The 15,218-nt window shown below is 40.2% G+C and overlaps 1 protein-coding gene across 2 annotated transcripts; it reads right to left on the bottom strand.

Annotated features, from left to right (window-relative positions):
- Positions 1-2,608: 2,608 nt before the first annotated feature.
- On the bottom strand, positions 2,609-10,951 carry Vom1r93 (vomeronasal 1 receptor 93). Of its 2 annotated transcripts, XM_006236848.2 has the most exons (3): positions 10,113-10,951; positions 5,215-5,349; positions 2,609-3,767 (listed from the first exon to the last, which is right to left on the bottom strand). In XM_006236848.2, exons 2-3 carry the CDS (start codon positions 5,292-5,294, stop codon positions 2,804-2,806), a joined length of 1,044 nt encoding a protein of 347 aa, XP_006236910.1. In that variant the 5' UTR covers positions 5,295-5,349; positions 10,113-10,951; the 3' UTR covers positions 2,609-2,803. The 2 variants fall into 2 exon arrangements, with proteins under 2 accessions (XP_006236910.1, NP_001008971.1); NM_001008971.1 differs by lacking the exons at positions 5,215-5,349; positions 10,113-10,951 and having other exon boundaries at positions 2,804-3,736.
- Positions 10,952-15,218: the final 4,267 nt, after the last annotated feature.

Genomic DNA, 15,218 nt, shown 5'->3' with positions numbered 1-15,218 from the left:
CAATTTGCAAATTCATCTGGAATAACAAAAAACCCAGGATAGCTAAAGCTATCCTCAGCAATAAAAGGACTTCAGGGGGAATCACTATCCCTGAACTCAAGCAGTATTACAGAGCAATAGTGATAAAAACTGCATGGTATTGGTACAGGGACAGACAGATAGACCAATGGAATAGAATTGAAGACGCAGAAATGAACCCACACACCTATGGTCACTTGATTTTTGACAAAGGAGCCAAAACCATCCAATGGAAAAAAGATAGCATTTTCAGCAAATGGTGCTGGTTCAACTGGAGGGCAACATGTAGAAGAATGCAGATCGATCCATGCTTATCACCCTGTACAAAGCTTAAGTCCAAGTGGATCAAGGACCTCCACATCAAACCAGACACACTCAAACTAATAGAAGAAAAACTAGGGAAACATCTGGAACACATGGGCACTGGAAAAAATTTCCTGAACAAAACACCAATGGCTTATGCTCTAAGATCAAGAATCGACAAATGGGATCTCATAAAACTGCAAAGCTTCTGTAAGGCAAAGGACACTGTGGTTAGGACAAAACGGCAACCAACAGATTGGGAAAAGATCTTTACCAATCCTACAACAGATAGAGGCCTTATATCCAAAATATACAAAGAACTCAAGAAGTTAGACCGCAGGGAAACAAATAACCCTATTAAAAAATGGGGTTCAGAGCTAAACAAAGAATTCACAGCTGAGGAATGCCGAATGGCTGAGAAACACCTAAAGAAATGTTCAACATCTTTAGTCATAAGGGAAATGCAAATCAAAACAACCCTGAGATTTCACCTCACACCAGTGCGATTGGCTAAGATCAAAAACTCAGGTGACAGCAGATGCTGGCGAGGATGTGGAGAAAGAGGAACACTCCTCCATTGTTGGTGGGATTGCAGACTGGTAAAACCATTCTGGAAATCAGTCTGGAGGTTCCTCAGAAAATTGGACATTGAATTGCCTGAGGATCCAGCTATACCTCTCTTGGGCATATACCCAAAAGATGCCTCAACATATAAAAGAGACACGTGCTCCACTATGTTCATCGCAGCCTTATTTATAATAGCCAGAAGCTGGAAAGAACCCAGATGCCCTTCAACAGAGGAATGGATACAGAAAATGTGGTACATCTACACAATGGAATATTACTCAGCTATCAAAAACAACGAGTTTATGAAATTCGTAGGCAAATGGTTGGAACTGGAAAATATCATCCTGAGTGAGCTAACCCAATCACAGAAAGACATACATGGTATGCACTCATTGATAAGTGGCTATTAGCCCAAATGCTTGAATTACCCTAGATCCCTAGAACAAACGAAACTCAAGACGGATGATCAAAATGTGAATGCTTCACTCCTTCTTTAAATGAGGAAAAAGAATACCCTTGGCAGGGAAGGGAGAGGCAAAGATTAAAACAGAGACTTAAGGAACACCCATTTAGAGCCTGCCCCACATGTGGCCCATACATATACAGCCACCCAATTAGACAAGATGGATGAAGCAAAGAAGTGCAGACCGACAGGAGCCGGATGTAGATCGCTCCTGAGAGACACAGCCAGAATACAGCAAATACAGAGGCGAATGCCAGCAGCAAACCACTGAACTGAGAATAGGTCCCCTATTGAAGGAATCAGAGAAAGAACTGGAAGAGCTTGAAGGGGCTCGAGACCCCAAAAGTACAACAATGCCAAGCAACCAGAGCTTCCAGGGACTAAGCCACTACCTAAAGACTATACATGGACTGACCCTGGACTCTGACCCCATAAGTAGCAATGAATATCCTAGTAAGAGCACCAGTGGAAGGGGAAGCCCTGGGTCGTGCTAAGACTGAACCCCCAGTGAACTAGTCTATGGGGGGAGGGTGGCAATGGGGGGAGGGTTGGGAGGGGAACACCCATAAGGAAGGGGAGGGGGGAGGGGGATGTTTGCCCGGAAACCGGGAAAGGGAATAACACTCGAAATATATATAAGAAATACTCAAGTTAATAAAAAAAAAAATCCACCAATAAGGAGAAACTCACAGAGAGATACAGAAGGCTAAAAAAAAAAAAAAAAAAAAAAAAAAAAAAAAAAAACCTCAGGTGACAACAGAGGCTGGCAAAGATGTGGAGAAAGAGGAACACTCCTCCATTGTTGGTGAGATTTCAAACTGGTACAACCACTCTGGGAATCAGCCTGGAAGTTCCTCAGAAAATTGGACACAGTACTACCTGAGGACCCAGCTATACCACTCCTAGGCATATATCCAAAAGATGCTCCAACATATAACAAAGATACATGCTCCACTATGTTCATAGCAGCCTCATCTATAATAGCCAGAATAGGGGAATGTCAGGGCACAAACACATGAAGGGCTGGGTTGTTGGGGGAACTCCCCATAGAAGGAGGGGGAAGAGGATGGATAGGGGTTCATGGATGGGAAACTGGAAAGGAGATAACATTTGAAATATAAATATATTTGAAAAGTCAAATAAAATGTCAAAATAAATCCTTCTTATGATCTAAAAAGCAATGTGGGAAGTCAGGTCAAATGAGAGCCCTCTCACAGATCTCCTTTGAAATAATACTGAGAAATCTAAACCTCAAGTGATATGTAAGAGGACATGGTGTTTAATTTTCTTTCATATATTGGTCATCCACACACAAAGGAAACAGATTTAACAGGAAAAAAGAAAATTTCATATATCAATTTAAGACAGAGAATGTTCCAAATATGTCATGATCCAAACCTCTGATGACAACGTAATGGATTATACTAAGGGGCAATACCCATCACTGAATAATCAAATATTTATTATTCTGGTACACACTGACCTCAAAATCTTAGTCATACGCTTTTCAGTGAAAATAAACACAAAAGAGCTGACAGTGGCATAGCTATGGGACACAATAATTTGGACACAGTAGAATGTTGACCCATCCTTGAACTTCATCCTTGAGTAGAAGACAACATTTTCCAAAATGTAGAGAACCACAAAGAAACTCATAAGCAGCAGGATGGTCTCGGTGGCCCTTTGCTCTGGAGATGCCTTTGAAGAAAGGCCGGTGCTGTGAAGATGCTGGGCCTGCTTCCTGTGTCTCCAGAGGAAAGCCACCAGGTACCCACTGGACAGGGCCATGAGACCGATAAAAAAGGCTTCCCTGACAGCAATTGTTGTGGAAAACATGCTTGTTCTGGAGTAACACATGGGTAGAAATGAACAGGACTTAGTAACATACATAAAATTATCTGAGGTCAAGTTAGGGGTAGCAATAATCGATAAAATAAGGTGACTGCTAAAACACATGTAGAGAACACAGAGGAGAAGAAAGGCACCTGAGATGTGATGGGGAGAGTTATGTTTAAACTTTGTTAAACGGGATTTTTTAGAACTGAGAGTGATCATCCAAAAGACATTCAGCAGACAGGCAGCACTAAGGGTAAAACCCCTCGAAAGCCTGTGCAAATAGATAAGGGACTGGCATGAGGTAGAATCCCATATCCCCTGAGAAATAAACATGTCAGCAGCTATGAGTCCCATAGTTATAAGCAGCATTAGTTGTGTTAGGGACAAGGATGCAATGTAGAGATGAATGGGCTTAGGCTTGTTCTCTCCAAGGAGCATGCACAGGTGAGCAAAAAACAGGATACTGTTAGCTAAGATGCCAACACTCACTTCAGAGAACATAGTGATTTTCATGATTGTGTCAACATGGAGTGTGTTGTCTTTATTCATTGTATGTGGATAGGAAGCAAATACCAAAAACCTGAGAAGAAAAGAGAAAACACTTCATTACAAAAATACAGCCTTGTTCACAACTGCCAACCTTCATCAGGCTGGCAACAAGTTGTCACCTCATCCTGATTTCATGTCACAAAACTTAGCTCCAGCTAAAATCCAAATCCATCCACGCTGACCTAATGCTTTTCTTTCTTTTTTTCTTTCTTTCTATTCTTTTATTGGTTATTTCTTTATTTATATTTCAAATGTTATTCCCTTTCTTGGTTTTCCCTCAGGAAAACTGCTATCCCATCCCAACTCGCCCTGATTCTATGAAGGTGCTCACCCACTCACCCACTCCCTCCTGCCACCCTACCCTGGCATCTTCCTACACTGCAGCATTCAGACATCACAAGACTAAAGGTCTCTCCTCCCACTAATGCCCAACAAGACATCCTCTGCTACATATGGTGCTTCAGCCATGGATAGCTCCATTATAATCTTTGGTAGATGATTTATTCCTTGGGAAGTCTTAGGGTTCTGGTTGGTTGATATTTTTTTCCTATGGGTTGCAAACACTTTTCAGTTACTTCAGTCCTTTCTCTAACCCCCCCATAGGGACCCTGTTCTTAGTTCAAGAGTAAGCTGCAAGCATCTGTGTCTGTACTTGTCAGTCCCGGGCAGCACCTCTCAGGAGACTGCTATATCAGACTCCTGTTGCATGCACTTCTTCGCATTCACAGTATCTGTGTGTACCAATGCTTTCCAAACAAGGCTGAATTGTGTGTTCTATCGGGGCCACCACAGAATATAAACCTTCTTGTACACTAAATATTTCCATTAATTCTAAGAATCATTCCTTTCCTGGTTCATGGGTTATGTTTATTCTGGGGCAAGAACTACACCTCAATTGATTGTCAGACACAATAATTTTTACCTATCTGGTCAATTTGAATGGAGAAGATTGCATAAAATGAGAAATATGCCCTCCTACAGGATTGTGTGCCCATGGATTCACTGTACAGGGTCATTTTATTTCAGTGTCTATTTTATTCTCCTGTTTTTTCACCAGTACAAATATTCTCTCTCTCTCTCTCTCTCTCTCTCTCTCTCTCTCTCTCTCTCTCTCTCTCTCTCTCTCTCTTTCTCTCTCTCTCTCCCTTTCTCAGATTTTCAAGACAGGGTTTTTCTGTGAAACCATGGATATGCTATAACTCACTCTGATATCTTCCAAATTCTACATTCAAAGTGTTTAGAATAAAGACTTGTCATGTGCCAACACTGACCAGCTAAGGTAAATATTCTTAATGAATCTCCAAAACAAATGGTTACTAATTTGGACTCTGAATCAAATTCTACCTACTGCAATTTCCTAAGAGTGTGACCTTAAACACTCAGAGCTCCAGTCACCCCTTTGGAGCATACAGACTGTCAGTGCTGTACCTGTGTGAGAGGACCCTAGGTGTGGAAGCACGTGCTGTATACATACCCACCAAACATGGAACTGTTTGTGGCACAGAATGATCTCTATAGACATGTCAGCTGCTGGTTTTCTCATGCAGTGCCTTGTCATGTGACCTTGGAGGGACAAATCAGCTCTGTTAATGACTGATCAGCTCTTTCCCTGACTGAAACAGAAATGACAAAATGAACAAAATAGAATGACAGAGCCAGGTCCCCTTTCCACACAGTGTGAAATCCTGGTCTTTCTCGGTCCAATCTATACTCTGAGAAAAGACCCTGAGAATCAACTATCACTATGAACATACACTTACTTTTTTCTCTTTTGTAAGATCAGTGTGGTAAATAAAACAACAGTTAAAATAGACTTAGGGTCATCTTATTCTAGTATCATGATTAAATGACAGGTATTCACCAAGTCTTGAAGGATAGGCTCCACAGGAGTCTTTTATTTCCTTCTAGGTGCAGGAGGCTTCTCCAGACTTCAGAGAAGCCAGCACAATGGACATGAGAAATGCAGTCAGGATTTTATGCAAAACTCATCATTTCTTTTAATGAATATTTAATAAATATGAGGCAGATAGTATTATAAAATAATTCACAGATATAAGACAAATTATCTACTGAAAATCAAGAGTGTGAGATGAAATGATCATAATTTTTCAAATCATGTTGTACTGTAGTGTAGTATAATACCAAAAAATAGAAGTGTTTAAAATGTTCTAAATATTTACTCTTGTATCAAGGAAACTTCTCTTTGGAACAAACAATGATTATTACAGAAAACTACAACCAAGCATATGCAGAGGAGTGAACCCCAGTCTTAGTGGATCCATCCACCAAGAACTCCTGCAGCCAAGGATTAGAGAACACCGCAGAAGATGTTTGGAACAATTGAAGAGCTGGACCATCATGGAGTTTGCTATGAGATTGTGTCTCCTGGTTGTGTTAAGGAGATGTGACCACCTAAATATGAGCTAACCAAGGGCAACAATGAGACATGTCAAGGTACAGGAAAGCCCACTACTCAGCTTACACAAAGTACTGCAGAGAGTGGTTCTAAGGAAAGCTAAGGACAGCAGAAATCATCATTCCAGGGGAGAGAAGATCAACTGGATATTCAAAACCAAAATCAGCCTCTTGTCACATAATAGTCAAATCACCAAATGCAAAAAAAAAAAAAAACCAAATAAAGAATATTAAAGCAGTAAGGAAAAAATGTTAAGTAATATATAAAGTCAGACCTATCAGAATTACATTAGACTTCTCTACAGAGAATATGAAAGCCAGAAGATACAGGGCTGATTTCATACAGACCCTAATAAAACACAAATGACAGGGCAGGCAACTATATCCAGCAAAACTCTCAATTAACATAGATGGAAAAACCAAGATATTCCATGACAAAACCAAATTTACACAATATTTTCCACAAATCCAGCCAAACAAAGGATACTAGATGGAAAGGAGGGAAACTACACCATAAAGTAAGAAAGTAATCGACTTGCAACAAACCCAAAAGAAGATAGTCACACAAACATAATTCCACCTCTAACAACAAAAATGACAGTAAACAACAATCACTATTCCATAACATCTCTTAACATTTATTCCCAAATAAAAAGACATACACTAACAGACTGCATATATAAAGAGGATCTGGCATTTTGCTGCACACAAGAAACACACCTCAGTAACAAAGACAGACACTACCTCAGAATAAAAGACTGCAAAACAAGTGATCCCAAGAAAAAAACTGGAGTATCCATTCTAATGTCTAATAAAATCAATTTTCAACCAAAAGTTATCAAAAAGTTAATGAAGGACACTTTGTATTCATCAAAGGAAAAATCCACCAAGATGAACTCTCAATCCTAAATATCTATGCTCCAAATGCAAGGGCACCTACATTAATAAAAGAAACCTTACTAAAGCTCAAAGCACACATTGCACATCACACAATAATAGTAGGAGATTTCAACACACCACTCTCATCAATGGAAAGATCATGGAAACAGAAACTAAATAGAGATACAGAGAAATTAACAGACATTATAGTCCAAATGGATTGAACAGATAGCTGTAGAACATTTCATCCTAAAACAAAAGAATATACTTCCTTCTCAGCACCTCATGGCACCTTCTCCAAAATTGACCATATAAACAGTCACAAAAAAAGCCTCAACAGATAAAAAAGGAAGGGGAGGGGGGAAAGTGATGTCTGTCCGGAAACCGGGAAAGGGAATAACACTTGAAATGTATATAAGAAATACTCAAGATAATAAAAAAAAATAAAATAAAATAAAATAAAAAGAATGAAATAATCCCATGTAAACTATCAGATCACCACATACTAAGACTGGTCTTCAATAACAGCAAAAATGACAGAAATCCCACATACACAGGGAAGCTGAATAACTCTCTACTCAAAGAGAATTTGGTGTAGAAAGAAATAAAGAAATTAAAGATTATTTAGAATTTAATGAAAATGAAGAAAGTACATACCCAAACTTATGGGGCACAAAGAAAGCAGGGCTAAGAGGAAAACTCACAGGTCTGAGTGTCTCCCAAGTGAAACTAGAGAGAGCATACACTAACAGCATGACAGCACACCTAAAAGCTCTAGAACAAAAAGAAGCAAATACATACAAGAGGATTAGATTGGAGGATATAATAAACTGAGAGATTATATCAACCAGATAGAAAAAAAAGAACCAAAAAAAGAACCAACAAAACCAAAAGCTGGTTCTTTGAGAAAATCAACAAGATAGATAACCCTTAGCCAGATTATCCAGAAGGCATAGAGAAAGTGTCCAAATTAACAAAATCAAAAATGAAAATAGAGATATAACAACAGAATCTGAAGAAATTCAAAAAAATCATCAGATCCTACGACAAGAGCCTATAGTCAACAAAACTGGAAAACCTGGAGGAGATGGACAATTTTCTAGATAGATACAAAATTAAACCAGGATCAGATAAGCCATCTAAACAGTCCCATAACTCCTAAAGAAAGAGAAGCAGTTATTAAAAGTCTCCCAGCCAATAAAAGTCCAGGACCAGATGGGTTTAAAGCAGAATTCTATCAAACCTTCAAAGAAGAACTAATACCAAGACTGTTCAAACCACTCCACAAAAGAGAACCAGAAGGAACACTACCCAATTCCTTCTATGAAGCTACAATTATGCTTATACCTAAACCACACAAAGACCCAACAAAAAAAGAGAACTTCAGACCAATTTCCCTTATGAATATAGATGCAAAAATACTCAATAAAATTCTTGCAAACCTGGACTCTGACCCCATAGGTAGCAATGAATATCCTAGTAAGAGCACCAGTGGAAGGGGAAGCCCTGGGTCCTGCTAAGACTGAACCCCCAGTGAACTAGTCTATGGGGGGAGGGCGGCAATGGGGGGAGGGTTGGGAGGGGAACACCCATAAGGAAGGGGAGGGGGGAGGGGGATGTTTGTCCGGAAACTGGGAAAGGGAATAACACTCGAAATGTATATAAGAAATACTCAAGTTAATAAAAAAAAAAAAAAAAGAGGGGAAAAAAAGAAAAAAAAAATTCTTGCAAACCGAATCCAAGAAGACATTGAAATAATCATCCATCATGAGCAAGTAGGCTTCATCCCAGGGATGGTTCACTATATTGAAATCCATCAATGTAATCCACTACATAAACAATTTCAAAGAAAAAGACACGTGATCATTTCATTAGATCCTGAGAAGGCATTTGACAAAATTCAACACTCCTTCATGATAAAACAGTCTTGGAAAGATCAGGAATTCAATGCCCATCCATAAACATAGTAAAGGAAATATTTAGGAAACCAGTAGCCAACATCAAACTAGAAGGAGAGAAACTTGAAGCAGTCCCACTAAAATCAGGGGCTACACAAGGCTGCCCACTCTCTCCCTACTTATTAAATATAGTACTGGAAGTCCTAGCCAGAGCAACCACACAAGCAAAGGAGGTCAACAGGGTACAAATTGGAAAGAAACAAGTCAAAATATTTACAGATGATATGATAGCATACTTAAAGAAACATTTCCACCAAAGAACTCCTAAGCTGATAAACAACTTTGGCAAAGTGACTGGATATAAAATTAACTCAAACAAATCAGTAGCATTCTTCTACACAAAAGAGAAACAAGTCAAGAAAGAAATTGGGAAATGATACTCTTCACAATAATCACGAATAACAAAATATCTCAATGTGATTCTAATCAAGCAAATGAAACATCTGGATGAAAAGAGTACACATGGACAGACCCATGGCTCCAGCTGCATATGTAGCAGGAATTGCCTTGTTGGGCAACAATGGGAGGAGAAGCCCTCGGTTCTGCCAAGGCTTGACCTCCCAATGGAATGTCAGAGAGATGGAAGGTTGGGTGGAAGGGTGGAGGAATACCCTCATAAAAGTGGGGATTGTGGGGATGGGATAAGCAGTTTATGACTGGAAACCAGGAAAGGGAATAACATTTGAAATATAAATTAAAAATTATGCAATTTAAAGAAAAATTATGTCAAAAACCATTCTAGACAGAGCAGAAGACATTACATTAATCTGTGAATTTAAGGTTTCCTAGGTAACAGGAGAAGATCTGTAAGAAAGAATAAGGAAATTTACTGTGTGACTTAAGTGCTGACATAGTCATTTACATTCAAAAAAATGAATGCAAACCAAAAACCTATGGATATTCCAGAAGAGTGCTAAACATGAATTTTAGGAGTACCAGAAACTGAAAATTCTAAGAAAATATTTTGTCACCCACGCAAAACACATTTCCCTGTACTGAGGAGTGTCACAAGTTTGTCTCTATTGCAGATACTGAAACTTCCTTGTAGCTTGGGAACTCCTCCTCCCTCAGCCTGCCTGGACCAGACCACCTTCTGATTCTAGATATGGGTGCAGGTCACTTACCCAGATAGACGTATCAGGAGGACTCTGTACCTGAGGAGATCCTGCACAGGATTAAGGAAGCTTTTAGTGCCTGTGAGCAATTCGTAATTTTAGTGTTTGTACAATGTGACAACTTTTCACTGTGGAGCATAGAGACATGGCATCCCAGTGGAGCATCTTCCCTGCCTTTGGACTTACTTACTATGATCTGGATAACAGCCATCTTGGGAGGGCTGAGCACAAACTTTATCTGAGTTATCTTGCAATACCTAGGGAGAGATCATAAAGTTTGCACCAACTAGACAACTCTAACTTTTCTCATTTTGAACCTCAGGTGTAATCAAACCCAAATCATTTCATACTGTGTGAAGTGTCTGCTCTGGTATGAGAGACTCTTGGGCCTCCCATGACTTCCCATTAGCTCTGAGGTTCTCAGCCTAGCGTGTTAGCAGGCACCATTTTGCTGGGTCAGTCCTCATGTGGAATATGTGGATTCCATGTAGTGTTGGTTCTATATGTCTTAACTTCCATATGCTCAGCTTCAAGATTTGTATTGTGAGTGAAATTTATAATAAAATTTGAAAAGAAATGATAGGATAATGTACGGGGAGAGAGGCACAGCTGGAGGCCTTTGGTGAGGCAGTCATGGCCACCACAAATCAGCATAGGCCAGATTTAACCTAAATCCTACTACCACTTCCTGTTCACTCTCTGCTTTATATTTGGGTTCAAGATGTGAACTCTCAATTTCTAATTCCAGCTGCCATGCCTGATGCTTGCTGGCATGGTTTTCCACCATGACAGTGCTATTAGCCAAATGAACTGGAACATTTCTAAGAGGTTAAGAGAGATCTGACTCATGAATGGTTATGGAGGAAACCAGCCAAGTCTTGAATAAACATGTTTACTTTGAAATTGGTACAGCTCTGTCAATGACCAGTGGATCAGACACATAGTAAGGACAAAACACTCCCTGGGTAAAGCTCAGTGGGATGGCAAAATCTTCCTTGAGTCCAGGTAGGAATGGTCTCAGTGTGTGCAGAGAATGTCCACCATAGCTTCCCCCAACTTCAGATGTTTACAGCATGAAGACTACCCGCTACAGAGACAGTTACTCCTGAGATCAGCTGAAACTTTCTCCCTGCTGGGCTGTATGCAATAATCTGCCTCCCTGCTCAACTGCATTCAATGACCTTCTTCCTTGTATATCTATATAGAATAACATCGCTTCCTTTTTCAATGGAATATGATCTACACAGTGAAGGGTGCTGTGGCTTCTCCATCACAGATATCAAGCCAATCTCAGCTTTTCTGTTTGTGTTTGTGTGTCCATCCATTTTTCATTTGTTCACTTCCTCTAGTCAGCTGTGACACAAGTTGTAGAAGGAAGTGACTCAAGGTGAAGAGCAACATTACCAGAAATGAGTCTTTGCTGCACAACCATACTGGTGCATATGGTATCAAGTCAAGGGATGAAAGCAAGGACATGAATGAAGAGAGAAGCAAAGAGCTCTCCAGCTAGTTAGAGATGCTGAGGCTCCATCTACTAAGTAGTAATGTAGATCAATGAAGGTTCATAAGGAGGGGCCCTCCCCCAGAGTCAACTCTTTGTAAAATACAGAACTGATACTAAGCTACCAGCCTATGACATTTCCACTACCAAACAAATAAGAAAAGAGAGTCTATAGCAGGGAGCATTTTGCTCATGTCAAGGATTGTGAAAATAGGATAAAAATATTCTGTTTCAAAAAAAGTACTCCTGGATGGGACCACACACCCACCTCTAAAATAATAATCCAGAATTCCTTCTGACAAAAAGAAATGCAGGGACAGGGAGTGGGACAGAGTCTGAAGGAAAGACCATCCAGAAAATGCCCCACCTAGTTATCTATTCCATGTTCAGCTACCAAGCCCAGACTCAATTGCTGATACCAAGAAGTACCAAGAAGAGCTTGCTGACAGGAGACTGGTACAGCTGTTCCCTGAGAAGCTCTGCCAGAGCCTGAGCATATATATGTAGATGTACCCAAACAAATATTGGAACCCAATGGAGGACTGAGGCAAGAACTGAAGGAGCTGAAGGGGGTTGAAACCCCATAGGAAGAACAATCTCAAACAGATTCGCCCAAAGTTCCGAGGGACTAAACCACCAGCCAAAGGGTGCACATGGAGGGATCCATTGCTTCAGCTGGACATGTAGCAAAGGATTGCCTTATCTGGTGTCAATGAAAGGGGAGGCCCTTGGTTTTGTGGAGGCTCAATGATCCAGTGTAGGGAGATGCTAGTATACTAAGGCGGGAGTGTGTAGGCAGAGAGGGAACACTCTCATAGAGAGAGATGGTGGGGAAGAAGATACAGGATTTGTAGAAGGGAAACTGGGAAGGTGGATAACATTCGAAACATAAATAAAAGAATTTGAATACTGTCTCTATGCCCTCTGGTTAATCTGGCTGAATGTTTATCTATCTTGTTGACTGTCTCAAAGAACCAGCTCTTGGTGCATCCTTGGGCAGGTGGAATATGAGGCCTAGACATCAGAAGGAAGGCAGTAAACAAGTGATTTTTTTTTACTTCTGCTTCAGTTCCTGCCTCAAGGTTCCTTTCTGGATTTCTGTCCTTACTTCCTTCAGTGATGGTCTATGGTGAATGAAGTATTATTTAAAATAAGCATTTTCCTCCCCAAGTTCATTCTGTTCAAAGCTTTATCACTACAGAAACAAGGACAGCTGAGACTGCAGAAGCTGACCAAACACAGCGCTATGGAAGGACCTGTCATTCTTATTGTCCTTGTCCTCTGGGGTCCAATCCTGTTTCTGAGATCTGGGCAAGATACGATAAGGTCCCAGAGATCCAGAAACAATCCCAAAGCCTGGAAGGGCTTAAAGGAGATTTGGATACCTTACCTGAGAGATTATTCTGCCATCCTGTTCACAACTACTTTCTATCCCTGACACGTAAGCTAAATATCCTGTCCTGGCACACAGAGAGAAGCCATGGTTTTTGTTGTTTTGTTTTGTTTTGTTTTTTGTTAACCTATGGAGCACTTAATACACACAGATTCCTCTAATGAGAAGAAGAATTGGTCGTCACAGACAATGTTTTGGTGGTAAACAGTTCTTAGTCTGTACGCTGACTTTATGTCCTTAACTGCTTTGGGGATAATGTTGTGGGACAGAAGTGGGAAGAACTAAGTCATTCTCATTTGTCAGACAGCAGAATATCAGGTTAATTCTGGGGAGCATGAGAACATTTGGGTGTCTAAGAGGTCTTCCAAAACTCAAAATTTACATTGGTGCATGGTAGTAGGGCCTGAAATGGGAGTCTTTCCTAACTTGGTACTGGACACATATAGTTGGTGTCAGAGAGAGCCTCGGTGATATCAGGGGAAAGATAAAACAAGTCTTCCTGTTTCTACCTGCACCCAGAGCTGACCCTGTGCCACAGCTCTCTATTCCAAAATTCCACTGGGAGAGAAGTGATCTCCCAGGAGTACTGACACAACTGGAAGCACACGTGAAACCATCACGTCTGCTCAGAGGGACCCTCCAGACCCCTTAGAAAACAGAAACCAAGGAGAAGTCTGGGACAGGATCACTCCTGTATCCATCTACTTCTAGAGCTGACCCTGAACCATGGCTTTCTGGACCACGATCCCAGTGGGGAAAAAACTGGACTTCAAGGAGTGCTTACACATGAACACATGCCCACAGGAACAACTGAAGACCACAGGAAAAACTGCACGCCCTAAAGCAGAACACTCTGTTCCCATAAAAGACTGAAGGAAAACAGGTCTACAGCACTCCTGACACACAGGCCTATAGGACAGTCTAGCCACTGTCAGAAATAGCAGAACAAAGAAACACCAGAGAAAATCTGATGGCGAGAGGAAAGCACAGGAACCCAAGCAACAGAAACCAAGACTACATGGCATCACTGGAGCCCAATTCTCCACCAAAGCAAACACTGAATATTCAAACACACCAGAAAAGCAAGATCTAAATTTAAAATCATATTTGATCATGATGCTGGAGGACTTCAAGAAAGACATGAAGAACTCCCTTAGAGAAATGCAGGAAAACATAAATAAACAAGTAGAAGCTATAAGAGGAATAACAAAAATCCCTGAAAAAATTCCAGGAAAACACAATTAAACAGTTGAAGGAATTAAAAATGGAAATAGAAGCAATGAAGAAAGAACACAGGGAAACAACCCTGGATATAGAAAAACAAAGGAAGAGACAAGGAGCCATAGATACAAGCATCACCAACAGAATACAAGAGATAGAAGAGAGAATCTCAGGAGCAGAAGATTCCATAGAAATCATCAACACAACTGTCAAAGACAATGTAAAACAGAAAAAGCTACTGGTCCAAAACATACAGGAAATCCAGGACTCAATGAGAAGATCAAACCTAAGGATAATAAGTATAGAAGAGAGTGAAGACTCCCAACTCAAAGGACCAATAAATACCTTAAACAAAATCATAGAAGAAAACATCCCTAACCTAAAGAAAGAGATGCCCAAAAACATACAAGAAGCCTACAGACTCAAAATACATTGAACCAGAAAATCCTCCTGTCACATAATAGTTAAAACACCAAATGCACAAAATAAAGAAAGAATATTAAAAGCAGTGAGGGAAAAAGGTCAAGTAACATAAAAAAGCAGACCTATCAGAATCACACCAGACTTCTTGCCAGAGACTATGAAAGCCAGAAGATCCTGGAAGGATGTCATACAGACCCTAAGAGAACACAAATGCCAGCCCAGGTTACTGTATCCTGCAAAACTCTCAATTAACATAGATGGAGAAACCAAGATATTCCATGACAAAACCAAATTTACACAATATCTCTCTACAAATCCAGCGCTACAAAGGATAATAAATGGTAAAGCCCAACATAAGGAGGCAAGCTACACCCTAGAAAAAGCAAGAAACTAATCATCTTGGCAACAAAACAAAGAGAAGAAAAGCACACAAACATAACCTCATATCCAAATATGAATAAAACAGGAAGCAATAATCACTATTCCTTAATATCTCTCAACATCACTGGTATCAACTCCCCAATAAGAAGACATAGATTAATAAACTGGATACGCAAAGAGGACCCTGCATTCTACT

This window comes from Rattus norvegicus, chromosome 4 (assembly GCF_036323735.1).
Source record: "Rattus norvegicus strain BN/NHsdMcwi chromosome 4, GRCr8, whole genome shotgun sequence".
Taxonomy (NCBI): Eukaryota; Metazoa; Chordata; class Mammalia; order Rodentia; family Muridae; genus Rattus; species Rattus norvegicus.
Note: the sequence above shows the minus strand (reverse complement) of the source record. Positions and strands in the feature narration are given on the sequence as shown.

Bases quoted from the DNA above. Each gene is read 5' to 3' on its own strand.
- Vom1r93 (XM_006236848.2), bottom strand. From the start codon at position 5,294: ATGACAAGGCACTGCATGAGAAAACCAGCAGCTGACATGTCTATAGAG. The intron at 3,768-5,214 runs GTGGGTATGTAT...TTTTCTTCTCAG, and splicing joins CACAAACAGTTCCATGTTTG to GTTTTTGGTATTTGCTTCCT.